An 18,644-nucleotide genomic window follows, 5' to 3' on the forward strand; every position below is an offset into this window, starting at 1 on the left:
TTTGTATATAATTTCGCAAAAAATGTATTAAAATTAATATAATTTTGTACTTATAGTTGTGTTGAAAGTTAAGTAAGAATACTGGAATGACAATTACGGTTGGGACAAAAAATCATTCGCGTACTGGTTTTAAAGGTATATGCCGCGGTGTAAAAACTGAAACGATAAAACTCGAGTGTTCGATACGACCACCACGAAGCATCACGGCACATTTATCAATCTTATGTTAGACCGTCGTTTACTCGCAATTATTTTTTGCTCTTCATTGAACATTACATGCTCATAACAAGGCTCAAAAAACATTGTAATTTATTCGTGGTACATGATTTTAATATGGCTACTCAAATTTCATGCTAAAGAATACAAAAACCTGTGCAGATTGCCTGATTGATGCGCCTGTGCTATTAGGCGAGGAAATGAAATGCCAATTGGATCATTAAACGAACAAAAACAACTGAAATATTACAGCTGTCGGCCTCATAGCGTGCAGAACAAACAGCCGCTGGGGTTTTAAGATTCTGGAGCGGAGACCACGGACCGGAAGCGCAATGTAGGTCGTTCAAACACAAGGTGGACAGACGACCTAGTTAAGGTCTTTGGAAGACGCTAAATGTACGCCACGCCTCATCCTACCGATCCTATTGGAAATCTATGGGAGCTGCCTATATCCAGCATTGGAAGACCTATGAATTAATAAAACGATGAAAGAATTTACTTTCTGTTTTATAAAATATAGATAGACTACAAAAGCTATATACGTACGTACAATTAATATTTCAATGTTATAATATTGTATAATAAACAATATTTTTTCCACTAGATCTGAAATTACAAAATATCTCAATAGCCCAATCCATTGGGGTATAAAGTTTCTATTACAATAGACAGGGCTTCACTTACACACGGATGTACGGCTCGTTACTTTTGTCAACGTTAAATACATAATAGCAGTAAATCAAGCTAAGGTTCGACCAACTCAGGCTTTTTCTTCCTCTGTACCAACATGAGTGCTTGGCGGCTTTCACACTCCGGTGTCAACAATGTCTAAAAATTAACAGAAATAATCAGTAATAATAAAGAAGCAGTTAAAAATATCGTTTCATACTTTACCATTAATGCCACTCTTCTTGTGATAATTTTTGGAGATTAATTTCTTTTTCTAATTCCTCGAATAACTCGAATCGTATTATAACCATCGAATCCTCGAATTTATATCACCACAATACATTGACCATTTTTAGAGGCGTTCATGAACGCTAGTTAATTTGTGTAATTAACTGTCATAAATTATTTATGAGCAACTACAGAAGAATAAACTTAACAACTAAGACAGTGTAATTACTTGGTGAAGGTATTTTGTCAGTGTCTGTAGTTTTTAACAGCTGATAGTAAAAAGTAATGTGAATTGACAACGTTAGTTTTTATTATATTTATTAAAATCGTTATTAACTTCTCCTTTTTCTGCCCGTGGTCCTACAATCATTTATGTCTTTGCCTCCTCCACGATCCTATTCCATCTCGCTCTGTCCTTCATCGTTGTTTGCCATCATGTCTTTCTTCCGATACTTCTGAAATTCTCTACATTCTAACCACCTCTTGCTGCTGCTGAGTCTTCCATGGGGTCTTCTTTGTTGTGGGGTCCACTTGTAAATGGTATTAACAACCCTGGTGTTGAGTATTATTTCTAAATGGCCTCCCAATCTTAGCTTTTGTGACTTGCAGAACTGATAATCGTTTCCTTGTGCATGAAATCGTTCAGCTCGTTATTCATCCTTACACAGTACACGCCGCTATCTTGTCGTGCCGGTCCGAAGATTGATTTCAAGATTTTTCTGTCCAACATTGCTAGTTATGCATTTCTGTATCATTGCATAGGTCACAACTGGGTGAATTACTGCAACATCTATTTCCTGTGGTTATGTGAGATTTGATCTCCTCCTCAATGATGTTCTAGGAGCTAAGATAAGATTTTAGGTAACGAAACTTCCTCACATTCTCAATCTCCCTGCCCCCATGGCGATGTTTTATATTGCTCTAAGAAGACGGCTACTTGCCAGGAATTTTAGTAGCTTTTATCTGCAACCAAAACTTAGCTGACTTGGAGTCCTGCGATAATCCTTGGTTAATCAGGCTTTGCTTGGATCGGGTAATCATTGCTATGTCGTTCGCGTATGTAGTCATCTTGGATGTGTTATATTCTGTAGTTTCACGTAGTACTAAAATATATTTATTAGGCAGTAATATATGATCGTAGATGACGCTATCAAATGCTTGCTGGTAGTCGATGAACTGATGGTACTTACTTTGGAATTTATACTGTACTCATAGACCTTCACAAGCGTTTGTCGAATAAAGTAAATTTGGTGTAAGGTGGTGCAGTTGGGTCTAAGACCGACCTGATATTCGCCTAAAATTTCCTCGGCCTTTTACTTTTACATCTACAGCAGGGGGAATGGTGATACCTCTATGGTTGGAATACACTATTTTATAGCCTTTTTATGAACTAATCATGTGATAAAATTGTAAAGGATTATTTATAAATATAAAAGTCATATTTTACGAAAAAAAACAATAAAATGTTTAAGATTAAATAACTAACTTTAAATTACCGCTATAAGAAATTAACCAAAAAAATATCGATGAGTTGATAGAAGAGGCTAAACGAGTTTTTCGTTGGGCCGTTTTCATTAACCCGTTCTGCTAAACAATAAGTTTAGTTTAATATTAATAATTATTATTTAAACAGGAAAAGTGATTTTCCGTTTCCGAGCTTCACATATTAAACGTAAATATGTCCCTCATGCTCCTGTAATCAACCGGTACATCAAAAATCAACAATCAATCATTATTCGATGTATATGTCATATCACACACTCATGTAAATATTGAGTATATTATGGAGGTCCGTAGGTACCCTGAAAGATAGCACAGTTAAGATTCAGTCCACCTCCTTGCCATCGATGGCGAAGCGAATATAAGAACGAATCGTATGAAGATTATATTTCGGTTTATTTGTACACTTTACATAGTTTTGGCTCGTTAATTCGGCAAGTACAATTACGTATTATTTCAGATAACTTTTTTATTATTATTTAGATTTTACATCTGAAATTTATTTTATTGGTATCACTGTTGTTATAGATTTTTTATTTAATTTCTTCATGTCAACAGATAGGCGCCCACGCAACGCATAGGCCTTATTCAATAATCATCACTGTGACAGGTCTTGCTCTGCCCGAAGTCTGCGACTTTCCGCGACCTTGGCTATGTCGTCGATCCACCTAGGGTGGGGCATATCCACGCCGCGTCTTCCGCCTTTTGATCTCCACTCGAGTAACTTTCGACCCGAATGTTACCGATTAGTGAATTAAAAACAGCGTATGTTATTTTCCTCATATGAATACGTGTATGTGTATGTGAATAGTATTTTTATTTACTTTAAAAACGAACGAATTAATTTATAAATAAATTGGTTGTGAGTAAAATAAGATTTATGAAAAAAAGTTTATTAATAGCTTGTCTCTTGCTACATTGTTCCTTAGCATTGTTTACGCTTAAACAGACGTAATTAAGTCATTGCACTGATTAATTAATTTGCTTCGGACATGTTTCAATAGTCAAGCACGTCGTAAATGAACTTGGAAGTATTATTCAAAGGCAGTTCACAATACGTTGAAACAATTGTAATAAGATTTTTTTTATCCAACCGTGTGTTGTATTCTGTCCTAAGTTGTTATTCATTATTGCGTATTCTATTGTATATTTTATTTATTATTGTGTGAATTAACAAAAGTAACCCATAAAACTCACCGTATTGGTTGAAATGATAGTGGTCACGCCACAAAGCGCAGCGGACGCATAGAACAGAGGGCTGCTGGGGCCTTAAAATTCAGGAGTGAAGACCGTGAACAGGCATAAATAGCGTAGGGCGTGTACCCGCATGGTTTTTAGAGTTGTTGTAAGTCGATGGATGTGGGCATACATCCAACAGTAGACCTTCTATAATTGGTATGAATTTTTTGCTTCCATTACTGACGAAATCCCCACCCACACCTTATAAATATCAGGAAGTGTGTTAGACAAGGGGACAACTTCTCCCTTCAGAATTTTTCATTAGTTTCGGAAAACGTATTCAAAAAACTACACTGGCAGAACAAATGGGTTTAATATCAGATGCACATCTGTTGAACCTTAAATAGGCTTGAAGACTTAGCTTTTTTCTCACAAAAGATGAAACGGTACAAAATGGTTACTAAAATACAGATCGCATCACTGAAAGTTGGTCTCGTAATGAACCATCACGTAATAAAACTATTGATAGTAACTACTCCTATTGAGGTCGTTAGAAATAGAGCAGGTACAGTAAGTGAACATAGGAAAGATAAAGCGGTGTCAAGAGATCGACGAAAGAATAAGGCTAGACCGGGCAGAATACTTAATAGTCGACTTCGTCTTCAAAAGCAATTTAAGAACCAACCAGAAATTCTCAATATTTGATCAATGCGTTCTTCCTATCCTATCATATGAGGTAGAATTCCGGGTACGAGCGCTCAATAGAAAAGGCACTAGAAAAGGATATAAATGCTCTGGAAGAATGACACCACGAAGGCGGCAGGTAGCAACTGGACCCTAACTACGCAAATCAGGGCAAAGTGGAGAGGGGCTGAAGGTCTACACTAAATGTACAGTCGAGGAAAGTTGAAAAAGAAAGGAAAATGATCACATTTGTAGTTAAAGATGATAAATTTTAATTACATTTTTAAACAAATAAACAAAATAGCAAATTACAATGTTTTTGTGCGTATTAAGCTTTGTCCTAACGAAAAACATTTGTCTGACAAAATTAATGAACAGATATATCTCCGCAGTGTCATTTTGGCGACGGACAACAGTTCGAATAGTTCATCCGAAATATATTTGTTTAAACCAGGGATGACGAACACGCTGCCCGCGAGCCACTTGCCCTTTAAATATGTTTACGCAATACGAAAATTGTATTTATTTATTTGTTTTCTCCCATCAATATATTATTATAAAATTAATTATAACAAAATGGCAGTACATACTAAATCGAAGCAATTTGTTTGTGATGAGTTACTCACACAGCGACTTGTTCAAACATGTAATACGAACGCGACGCGTCTGCACGATTTATTTGTATCGAATTTGAATAAGAAAACTATACTTTTTTATATTTCACATTTTTTTATTCTAATATTTATTCCAAATATTGTTTTGTATATTATTAATAAGTACACCTTATGTGCGACCCGCCAAACAATTTAAAATCTTAATTGGTCTGTTTGATGGAAAAGATTGCTCACCGCTGATACAGACCATCATCATTATCACCATCATCATCACTTCAGCCATAAGACGCCAATTGTTGGATATAGGCCTCCCTTCCTATATTATTATGGTAATTAACCTTTATTCATAACATTTATTAAGGTTAGTAAAAGTAAATCATTATTTATAAAATGTCGTCAAAATGTCACTTTTAGTCTCATGCTTGTGTTAAACAGGTATTCGTGCTCACGAAGGCTTAATGAGGCTCCTACAGCATGTTATGCTGGTTAATTAATATAATTTGTAAGTCATCAATCATTTCTGGCGACTTTAATTGCGGTAGGTCTCTTGCTAGACAGATGGTGTACGCCTTAGTCAGTAAAATTACAAGAAATACAAACGCATAATTATACATGTACACTTTTGTAGGAGAGTCGTATATTTAGTTCATGATTGTTCTTACGAGTTTTGTCACATATACGTTCAATTTTTTTATATCTACTGAAGTGTTTTCTAATAGAATTTGGCTATTAGTGCATAGTAAGAGAGATTGCATAAGCAACCAGGTACGAGGAGGTATATTTCCTCCTTCATAGGCGTTTAGAACCGGGAGGGACGTAATGTTGATACGCGACCAGCTGATACGGTACAGTCCGCTGTGGAATCGCGCTGGGAGCGCATGCGCATTGCGCTTCAGCGCAACGCGCCGACTTTAGCTCGAACGGTATTTAAAATTACAAAAATTATGTAATGAATTACAAAAATGCGCGCCTCCCGAAAATATATCCGTGTGATTAAATTTTTACTAGCCGGGATATCTGTTTTCTGCGTTAGCTGGATAGCGAGTATAAACGAGTGGCATGCAGGAGTCCGATGGGTTGAAAGACGTGGGGGTGCCAGCGGGCGCGAGGCTCAAGGGTTGCCGACTATGAGAACTATTGTCGCATATTCCGAAGAAAAGCAGGCTGAGATGGACCGGCCCTCGCCCGTAGCATGTAACCGTCTGCCAGCCTTTCCGAAAATACCATATTTTGTAAGTGCGATTCGTATATTCTGTTTTAATTTGAATTAATGTTCTGAATGATTTTTGGCTAAATTAACATTTGCGTTGAGACCGCTTTATGTACCTCATATTTTGCCTGTTCCGTTTGATTTATTTTAGATCCTGTGTTGTTTTACAATAAAGAGAAAATCAAATAATTAAGTGAATAATAAACATATTAGAGCATAGTTCATTTGCGTATTTTTATATTGAGTTATATTTATTGTTTATTTGTAAGGGGTGACTAAAATGGTTAGGACTAATTATTTTTTAGAAAATATAATAAATTAGAACTTAAACTTTTTTTATGGAGAGTTTTTATTAATTATTTTATTATTCACGTAAGATCTTATGAGAATATCATCATATGCTTATTACAAATGAGGTGAATATTCGTAAAATAAATTTAAGTTTTGATTTATTAAAGAATATATGTGTCGAAAATTGTCTTAAAGACAATACTGGGACTAATCGATAAATCTATATTATTATTTACATTAAATACTTAAATTTAATATTATTAAAGGTGTTATATTAGACATTGGTTTAATATTTAGTCTCCTTATGACCTTGACTAACAGAAACAAGTAATTTTAAATTTTTTTTTTATCCATTATTGAGTTCGTGAGAATGCAATTTTGTTACCGCGATATTCAAATTGGAGAAGCGGAGGTCTGAATACATCTTGAGAAAATATGATCTATTGTTACTGTTACCTTAGGTCTCTACTTCCTGTTCCTACTCATTAAAGGTCTTGTTTACCGCTATATAGAATATAGAATATCTTATAGAATATAGAATAGCTTATAGAATATCTTACAATGCAACGGATCTCATCTATTAACAATTCTATTAAAGGTTCATTAACACACACACACACACACACACACACACACACACACACACACACACACACACACACACACACACACACACACACACACACACACACACACACACACACACACACACACACACATATATATATATATATATATATATATATCATCATAAGCGCATGATTATTAAAGCTTTAATACGTCTCTCTTGAGGCAACCTGAAACAGCGGTTAGTTAAATTTTTAGTCTTCACGTGTCTGTAAATACAAAGGTAGCTGGTAAATGAACTTAATATTACTGTCTTTAATATTATAAAACTTGTGAATGCAACAAAACAAAATATTTAAATTTAGTTATTTAAGTTTAGCTATGTAGCCTGCTATATTACATGTTTCATGAAGGCATTCATTACTATAAGCACTGCAAAAAGACGTTAGATTAGTCTGATGTCCGACGTATATCGTTGTTTATGATGGAATTTTGCAATATTTCCTGCACAGATAGTTTAATGAAACTGTATTACATGAAGAATATTGGTTAAGGATTTAAATATTTTCCAGGGAAATAATATGGAAATGTAAGGTTTGCTTTGAGAACTTAAAGTTCCATCATAAAAATCAAAGATTTCTTACTCATAAACGTTAGGTTTAAAATTTTTCCTTCCGGTTTATATTCGTAAGACCTTATGTTTTGCTTACAGTTTTACGAAGGAAAATATTTAGTCGTACTTAATTTAAATAAAAATGTTATAAAAATCTGTTATTAAAGTTAGTAAACTTGTAGAAGATTTTTAATGTTTTGTATACCTTTGCATTATTGAAAACTTAATAAAACACGTAAAGTATGCATGTATTAACGTGAGAAAAAACGATTTACGTGAACATTAACCCCGTAAAAGTAAATTGACAGCTCGAACGCCGCTGTTACGATGTTAAGATTATTCCGTGATTTGATTATATATGATTACTACGATGGAATAGAATTATAAGCCCCTAAGTGTTATATTTGGCGCGTGTGAAATAAAGGAACGTATTTTCCTTACGTGTTATTACATTTTATTATAGTCATTACACTTTACGGCCTTATCGGGGATGACTTTGTAAACAAAATTGGTTTCATGTCTGCATTAAAGTTGTAAATTAGAAAAAGGAACAGTGAATCTATAGATTAAGTTTTAATGTAAAAATATTTAACGCTCTACCATAGGGGTAACAAAAAATATGAATTTAAAGAACTAAAAAGAACTGAATTGCTTTTTATAGATAAAGACAATAAAATTTAAGAAAAAATATCTTACACGGTTCTCTCTCTTCCTATTTCACACCATAAATTTCGTTTGTTATATTTGACATTTGTCCAAATCATCACCGTTAAAAACGTAGGATACCCACATCTGGACATAAGCCCTCCCCCTATTTTTCTTCTATAGAACCTGCTGGAAGCGGCATGACCATGCGTCTTTTGACGACCTTTAAGTCGACGCTTACGACAGTTTTGTTTCTACCAAAGAGATATATCACTAATATTTTTTCATAATAAGCGTATTAAAGTGCTTTTAATGAAAATAGATAGTAAAGTTGTTTTATGAACCATAAACTGTAGTATATATAAAAATACGTATTTAAAAAATAATAATTAAAATTTTTTAAACTGGATTTCGCATCAGTAGTTATGATTTTGAAATGTACAAATTTGATATCCGAAATTCGAAAAAGTTACTAGGCGTACAAACCATAAATTACTTAATATTATTTAAAAACAAGGGTTTAGTGATCAATTGCAATAAAGTCGAAAATTAGAAATACAAACTTATGAGCTACATGGTCAAAATGCTTTTACCCCGGATAGATGATAATTTTAAAAATTAACAACTAAAATGGATATTTGGACGGGCGTAGAATGAGGCAGATAAATAATAAAACAAACTGACTTTTTCAAGGGCAAATTTCAAAAAAACTATGGAAAGATTTTGAAAACTGTTTTCATAAGACACGTTGTAAATCTCAGACTCATGTTCACTCACGAAGTTCATTTTATTGTTCCGATGTAATATATTATGCTCAGAGAACCATCGGCCCTTCGAACCAATTATTAGTTGAAAAAAGTACACATTACAGTACACAAGTACACATTATATGTTTTATATTACACTGCACTTGAATAACTTTTTTATAACTTAAGAACTATATAAGATAATACTTGTAAAAAAAAAATGTAAACTTAGATAAATTTTAATAGTTTCAATTTTATATTTCTTTCACACAATGGAATTATAAATAAACGTAGTAGGTAAAAATAAACTATAGTAATGGTATTTATATCATACGCGCGTTGGTAAAATTTAAACGTAAATACTTTAGATACCACAACAAATATTTACGAAAATTTGACGTCTTAAAATAAAAGGTGGGTAACTAACTGATTTACTCGTATATCGTATATTTAAAAAAATTTAACTTTGAATTTAGAACGTACAAATTGTTACGGTGAAAATAATAAAAAAAGATAAACAAATAATTTTAAACAGAAAATGAACAAAATTAATTATTTTTATTAAGATGAATGTTTTATTACTCCACATTTTATTAATTAGAAGACTGATGTCCGTCATCAAAGAATTTACACAAGCTAATTTACGAAGGCCCCAATTAAATGTCATAAAAGTGTAAATATAAAGTCATCCCTTTGGAAATTATTTCGAGAGAATATTGTCAATTGGAGCAATTAAATTTTATAACGATATTACTAGGAGAAGTATCTCAGTAATTGGGGTTTATCACATTTTATAATAGCATTTCATCAAGCCTACGTCCCTCGATATTGTAGCTATAAAGCTAAGTTCTTATTTGTGGTAAAAATAATATATTTTATATAGCTATAAATAAAATAGTTAGTCCTTCAATTCACAAGGCCCAGTAAAGTATGACGTCGTTTGAACGATCGATAAAATTCTCAGCAGACCAATCTGTGCAGATTGTACTTGTGGAGGGATGTTTTTTGACATGCTAGCTTCTTTAGTCGGACTCGCGAGCTAAATTTAAACCCTCCCGACTCTTTGCCGGTGGAATTTCGTAGAATTTGATCTAAACTGACCTTTACTCGATACAAGAAACATTGTTACCCGATTTCAAGTCTCTCAACCTATACGGTTCTAGAGAAGTCGTAATGAGTCAGTATATAGATACATCTTCAGACATATACATATGTAGATAGATTCTTCACGGTGCCTAATTTAACGAGAATGCGTAAATATTACTGTGTTCTGGTTCAAAGAATGCCGAGGCAGCTTCAAAATTAGTGAAGTGACACATATTGGTCAAAGTGCAGAGCGAAAAGGCATAAGATTTAGGAGCATGTTGTAAAGGCTTGGCACATAACTCATTCGAAGGTAATAAAAAGCTCGCTAAAGCTTATGACAGCGGAATAATTATTAGTGTAATGTGTGATTAACTGCCTAGTGACTAAATGTGGTCTCCTACTCCATTCTAAAGAATAATAAAAAGTTATCATTTTATTTATTCGATATTATAATATTTAAAAATGATTACTTATTTTTTACCATAGGAACGCAAATAAGAAAGAAAAAATTACCGAACTGGATAAGCTGTTATTACAAGAAGCCCTCGCAGATACAAAAAAAAAGTTATAAACTAATTATTTTTTTAAACGTACTGAAATATTTTTCACGCGCTTTTAAAATTATGCAGTTCGCCTACAAGAATAAATACACTGAGTTAAACGAATTTATTGTTCCAGGACAAACTCCAATTTTTTTTTATTCAAATTTATAAACAGCTCTACAAAAATTTGTCTACACAGCATCGATCTACAATTAGGGGAATACCGTAACCCTATACCATAAATTACTAATTCGTCGGTCGGTTAATGCCCTTAGAGTTGTTAGCGACTTGGTCTGCTTCATGGATTCTTCACTTTGCGGGGCAAAACCAAACGAAATTTGTTATCGTTTTTCTTTACCTCTTTGGATTTAAATTTGTAGCACAATTTATCACAATTAAGTATTGTGTTAAATTTATGTGTTCGTAGGAAATAATAAATATTAAAAAAAAATAACAGTAAGTAAGTAAAAGTAACTAAAAGTTTTTATGACATAAAGTTATGAAATTTTCAGGTTAATTTATATTATAGATAACTTTTTATTACTAAAAAAGGTCATACTGTGCTCGGCTTTCCATTAAGAGAAATTTTAGGCAATAAAATTTCACATCGTTTTATGTTCATTCATTCCTATCAGCCAATAGATACTCATTGCAAGGCTATGTATAAGAAGAAGCAGAATAATATGTTTAAAAATTATTACTTAAATAATAAATATATTTTAGGAAAACGATAAGAGTTTTTCACCGTACAGGATGTTGTAAAATTTGGAATGCAATCCCAAACAAGAAAATCGTGTAAAAAGTATACATGTGCATGATTTTTTACACGTTTTTGTGAATAACGTAGTATTTCCCAACGTTTTTTGTGCTATGCCCACCTTAGCGTTTCTAAGATTCTTATGCTCTTAAAAATTAAAAGATATGATTGTTCATTTAAGAAACATAAATAATAGTTTTAAGGAAGAAATCATTAGGAAATTGTTAACGAAACATAAAAAAATAATTTTTAAAGTATATAATGATTCTACCTAATTAATAACTAAATTTAAATTCCCCATAATTAAAAAAATACATATTAATTTATTATTTTAATTTTGTACATTGCACTTGATGCTTGCTGCACAGAGAATTTTTATTTTATCTCGTTAACCGATTACTTTTTTTTTGTCACCAATTTATTTCCTGCACTAAATCCAAATTTTTCTAAACATAAACGGTAGCAATTGTTTTCTGGTACATTTGGTTTAATTTGGGTATTTGATTTCTGTTTTTACACAAAGCCATGCATGCAGTCGAGAAGAATTATTTAAGAATTTGCTTTTAAAGATAATTTTGGCGCCGAAATCTAGCATTGCATTAAAATTCGAATTGTGTGGACGTGGGCTAAACTTTGGGAAACTCTAAACTAAAATATCTAATGTCTAAAAATAGTAGTAAATAATTTTGAGTAAAGTCCATATAAAATTACTTTTTGTCAGTGAAATATAATGAAATAAATTTATTCCTTTGTTACTTTATCCGAACCGCCGAACCCCTGCTGCTATTTTAAGTCACGTAGTCGTACAAACCAGTGTTCATGAAAAACTGCTCACAACCGCAAGTATTCTGATAATCGTAATGATAGTGTCCTTAGTAATGTAACGATCGGTCACAGCCATTCGTCATGCACCTTCATTTTTTATACTTTTGTAATCTTCTTTCTTATTATATGTAAATATGGGGATATGGGAAAGTTATTCAATTTTTTAATACACAGTATTACGGACTGAGTACCGGAATTGAATAAAGGTGTACGTTATTTATTTATTTACTCTGTTTACATATTGTGTAATGACCAATTTAATACCTTGTAGGTGGTCTCGTCGTTAATCTACAGTGTAGTGATGGAAAAATCATACAATAAAACAAAATGTACTAGTTTATACGGCCGTTAATACGGTTCGATTCGTTTAAGTTATTTTCACAATATTTTGTCTCACGGTATTTATTTATAGGGCAGTGCCTCAGAAATTAATTCTTTATTTATTTCACCAAAAAGAGCTATTTGGGATATTTATAACATAAAAGATCCTTAGAAGATGTTTTTAAAAAAATTGATATTCTATGGTTTTTGCTTATTTATTGCTTCTCATTATTTAATAAAACATAATTTTGGCGCTAAATTGAAATACTTATTTAAGAAATGGATACATAATAAATAAAAGAAGTAAAAATAAATTAGTTAGGCTTAAATTTTCTTTTAAAAAAGTTAACAAATCCGTCATGGATCTAAGTGTTATCACTGTTGTTGTCCACTTACATATGTAATAAAGTTCCACAACATATATATAATAGGAATACATATACAAGAAATAGAATATACAAAGGAAAATATAATAGTATATTATTAAATTACTTTTATTACAGAATTCAAGATAAGAGATTTTTAAAAGTTAATCAACTTAACATAAAAAGTAACAATGTTTGATGAATACAATACAATTATTGTATTCACCAAACATAATAACCTTTTTTTAAAAAAAAGAGCGACTGTTGACTTTATTGCCGGTTCTTTTTAGCAAACTAGGATACCGAGCTTATGGTGGTTTACTACTTATAATATTAAAATAATCGACAATTGAAAAGTGCCAGCAAACGCTTTCTTGAATGAAGATAGTTCGAATTTATGATAAATAATATATATACATAAATAACACATATACATATATTTAATACAATTAGAGCAAGGTTATAATGAGTTTTCCGCGAAGAGATGGCGAACTTTTTAGAATTTTGATAGTTTTGCTGAATTTATAATTTGGTGAAAAAGTTTATTACCGAATAAAATTACTCGGATAGGGAAAAAAAGAATAAACTAATAAAGATTTGTAAGAAGGACTTGACTTTGTAAATTAAGGGCAGATATAACTGTAGCATCCAGTATTTTAAACATCACATTGAATCAAACAAATTATTTTTCTTAACGAGTAAAATTTGTAAACTATCAAAAGTTTTGACATTTACAGAATCGTACCTGGTCTCCCAGCGCTTACACTGACACCTGGCAGCGGGTCAAGGGAACTTCTGTGTCGTTATATGCTGCTTACTATGACGAAAGAACTCCACAACGCTACGTGCGCATTCTTGCCATTTTTCATGGTAAGTAGAAAACAACAGGACTTTAAAAAACATAACAATATTTACGCAATAACGCTTTGTATTAAATATTATATTTATATAAATGAATTATTGTTATTACCTTCAAAGTTTAAAAAATCATATTTCTTTTATTTTAATTAAGTCTTTTTTTGCTAAAATTATACCTGTAACTCATTGCTGTTATTAAGATGTAGTAAGGGCAAAAATAGATTGCTTATAATTATTTTTATTGTACCAGTACCATATTTTGATCTTAACAACGGAGTCGAAATTATAATATAATTCGTGGACTGTTATTATGTTTTATATATTAGGGGGACCGGTAAGTAATGCTATTTTTTAAGTTAAATTCACACGACCACATTTTTATTAAGTTTTTATTTCTAATTAACAATAACCTAATAACCTTCGGTATCAACAACCTTTTGCCTTTTAGTATACAAATTTTTAATGCCAGAGCGATAAAAATCAATAGGTTTTGTCTGTAAAATATTTATATCAACAGAAATGACATTACCTCTCGGTCTGCATATATATATATATATATATATGCATAAATATATATATATCACGCGTATTTTATTTACATTCTTTTTTATTTATACACATTCATATATTTTTACACGTAAATATACATGTCTATACGGATTGCGGAAAATATGCAACTATAAAACTATCCACGTTTATAAATTCTTCCGAGTAAAGTTATTTTCATTTTACAAATCGCTAATTTCCTTATGGTAACATTTGAACTTAGTTAATTTTGAGAATTAATTTTTGTCAATCAAGTGTAAAATGTTACACAAACACTATAATGGCATTAAAACAATCTCAGAGTCATCTGCCACCTTCTACTTTTTGCCTATTACTAAGATTTTTTAAACGTTAAATTTAACAATTTGTATTTTTCAATTTCTTATGTTAATTATTACAGGCAAAAAGTAACATAACATAAAATTTTAATTACTATTCTTTATGGTTATTCGGCACGGTATAAATATGTTAAATTTTTGTGTTCTTAAGTCATAATAATGTAAATTTATTAACTGAAATGCAATCATAAGTTTAAATAATGCCGACAGTGTTTTTGTACAGATGTAATTGCTGATAAAGTCATGTTTAAGTTAGAGCACGTGCCGCCTCAAGCATTTCCGTTTTTTTATTATACGTACTCCAGGCATGTCGGCTTAGTCTCGGTTATTATTGTGACAATGAGCATTAACAGTAAATAAAAGCTTGTTAATAAGAAAGAAAACTTTATTCGACTTGTTTTCATAATAAATGTTGAGTATGCGTTTATGGCAGTTGTGGTAAATTGGATAGTCGTAATTTTGAAAGATATTGCAATAGTTAATTTCTACATTTTAGATTATTATTACTTTTTTACTAAATATAATAGGTAAAAAAATAATTTTTAGTTATAAAAATAGTTATAACTATTTTGATTTTCTTTATATCCTATATTATAATAAATAATAACAAAACATCACGACACAAACGAACAAAAACCAATTCACACTATACAACAGGCATAGCTTATTGCGATTGATCAATTAAGTTTCAAGTAACACTTTCACAATTGAAAAACAAAATTGTCACAGCTACGATTCATTTTTAAATTATTGTGTAATCGTAGCTTTTATTAAAAGCTTTTAGTAAGATTAATTATTTTGCAAATAGGACCAATTTAATGGGTTAATATTTAGCATTGATTATATAGTATTTATGTTTTAGTAATATTTTTCTTTGCAGGGCGAAAAATTTCTTTAGAAGAACCATTATTTTGTCAAACACGTCCACGTAATCCAAGTGAAGAATCTATTGAAGTTGTTGCAGCGAAACCTTTAGAAATGTGGTGGCATGAATGGGACGCTAATTCAAACGAAGTCGAGACTCCATTATTATTATCGTGCCCTTTAATAGACAGTTTAAATGAAATTTCTGTAGTGTCTGTTGTCAAAGAACCCTGTGATGATCCGTCGAATGCGTTTGTACTAAATCCAACAAATGGAATTATTAAATACAAACGTAAGTTTACAATATGTGTTAAAGATATGAATTTTAACTATAACATCGCGGATAATTTATTAGAATGGTTCGAAACTAATAAGATACTCGGAGTTGATCTTGTAGACGTGTATGTCGATGAAATAAGCAAAAAGACTGAAAATCTTCTAATGAATTACAATAGTCAAGGCTACACAAGATTATTTCATGTTCCTATAAAAAATAAAGAAAAGAGATCATTGTGGCAGCGAAGAAGAGACCACTTAATAACTTATAATGATTGCTTGTATAGAAATTTAGCTGAATCAGAGTATATTATACCGTTAGATGTAGATGAAATATTACTACCAAAAATAGCTTTTAATTTGTCAGAGTTATTGCAACGTCTAAGAAAATACGGCTGGGATCCTGAAGAGTATTCAGCCATTTTGATTCAAAATGTTTTCTTTTTTGATTTCATGCAAGGAGTTCATAGCTATAAATTTACGAAAAGCGGTTTGATCAAAAGTAAAGTATACGTCAAACGAGATGATGTCCGAATCAAAGTGACAGACGAAGATGCAAAAACAATAGAATTAGATGATGCTCATAACTTAAGAATATTTGAAATGACTGATTTAGATAATCTAGGTAAGGTAAATATAGATAACCATAAAAACAAATGTGATAAAGAAATACCTGTTCCAAAACTATCGAAGCATATAATTCGTTCAGCGTTAGTAAGCCCAATCGGATATTACAGTAAGAGCATGATGCTGACTAAAAAAGTATTGACGGCATTTAATCATTACCCCTTAGCTAATCTAGGGGCAAGAGGCTTTGCCGGATGGTCGGCGCCGTTTAGTGAAGTTCAACTCAACCATTACAAGGTATAAAACATTTGTTAAGTTTAATTTTTTTTCTATTATTTTCGCTTAATTTGAATACCTTTAATAATTTCTGTATTATGTTCTATAACTTTCTATGTTAGTTATATTGTTTATCTAAAATAGTAAAAAAATCTTTTAAATTACCGATTTGAGTTTTTCCGGAATCGGAGTCTAATGTTTTTTCGTAAAATTATTTTAGAGTTTCAATTAATAACGTAATAACAAGGAAAATCACTGAATTAATGAGTTATGCCTTCTAATTTCTTAAGTTGATGAGTGCAAAATGAAGATAGATATATCTTGGACGCACATGAAATGTCGTGATTCATGGCACACAGAATAGACCTACGTCATCTTATAATTCAATAATAACAAACGATCAAACCGTGATCCGTCTCTGCCGGGTATCCTCAATTCGGTAATGCCAAACACGTGTTGAAAAGCAACCTATAATAAGGTTCCTGGGGGGCAGAAGTCCGTTTCGTTTTAAAAGTTTGGCAGTCTTCCAATCCAATGAAACACGTTGTTTGACGAGTGAACTGCAGAATTTAGTTCATCGTTATCATTTCAGCCGTAGGAAGTCGACTGCTATACAATAGATCACCCCTGTAGATATCGTACTCCGGTGGTCGTAGCAAGTCGTTTGTTTACCTTGTGAGGATGTTCTAGACCGAGCTGCGAGTTTGATTACTAAAGATATTCTACATCCTTTTATAAAAATATTTAAGCCAGATATTAATGTCACCCGGAATTTGTCAGGGTTAAAAATCTTTCTCATGGTTTAACTTTAAAAAAAAAATTGTTATAATTATAATATTTATATTATGTGTATTACTAGGAATCGTGCAACACAACGATGGTGGCCGAATGCGAGAGGTACGGGCAGCGGGCTAGAGTCGACCGCACGGCGCTACGATTGCATCCTCAGCTTACTCACGCTCTCATCGCAGCGCTATGCAAAGATATTAAATTATTGTAAAATCATTTTCGGCTTTTTCTTTACCTTTTACTATAGTTTAAGTGATAGTTCGTCTACAATTTTCTCTTTTGTCATAAAGTTATGAAATTTGTTTTATTTATTAATGAAAGCTATATGTGTAAAGAATAACATAACTCTTTTTTTAAAAACAAAGAGAAAAAAATATTATATATAAAAAAGTTTACCTGTTAAGATTTATTATTTAAAAAAAAATTAAAAAAAATGATTATTTATTGTTTATTTTAAATCTGTATGCAAAACGTTAACGGAATCATTTATAGTTTTTTATGTAATATGAAGCTCATTAAAATTTCGCTAACAATTTCCATACGCTTAAGCATTAAACGTAGATTATTTTATGAGCATCTTCATATTCCACCGATCAGGTACTTTTTTGGCTCTGTTTGTAAATGCATTTACATAAAAAAGATGTGAAATAAGATCATTTACAGGCTACAATTTTTTTAGAGATTTTTTTTTAAATTCGCGTTTTGTTTGATTTATTAACCAATGCAATTTTATTGCGTGTTTTTGTGATCTACAGATACAAAAAGAGGTTAAAATGCGATGTTTTTTCTTACCGAATTTCTTCTTTATTGTTCAATGAATTATCCTAAATACTTATTCTTCCCGAGTCATACCTGATTAGAATACCGTATATTCTAATCGATGGAATACTCGGCAGGTAATGATTGTACGTGTTTGATTTCTATTAATCCCTTAATTAATGCACCGTATACAGTAATGAGTTGTTTTCCAAGATGTTGCAAATGCGCGTGCCTCGACTTATGTTAATATATTTCAGTGAATTGCTTTTAAGAGGAGATATACCGAGAAATACTGTTAGAATGTTCCCGGAAG

General features: G+C 31.7%; 1 protein-coding gene across 1 annotated transcript; it reads left to right on the forward strand.

The window, feature by feature from the left end:
* The first annotated feature begins 5,957 nt into the window (after positions 1-5,957).
* On the forward strand, positions 5,958-17,783 carry LOC137933520 (uncharacterized). The gene is made up of 4 exons (XM_068777480.1): positions 5,958-6,322; positions 13,796-13,928; positions 15,681-16,804; positions 17,643-17,783. The coding sequence occupies exons 1-4, from the start codon at positions 6,053-6,055 to the stop codon at positions 17,781-17,783; spliced, it is 1,668 nt and encodes a 555-aa protein (XP_068633581.1). The 5' UTR covers positions 5,958-6,052.
* Positions 17,784-18,644: the final 861 nt, after the last annotated feature.

This window comes from Battus philenor, unplaced genomic scaffold (assembly GCF_028537555.1).
Source record: "Battus philenor isolate CCGP_79_NKW_IND1 unplaced genomic scaffold, ilBatPhil1.0.hap1 SCAF_13, whole genome shotgun sequence".
Lineage (NCBI taxonomy): Eukaryota > Metazoa > Arthropoda > Insecta > Lepidoptera > Papilionidae > Battus > Battus philenor.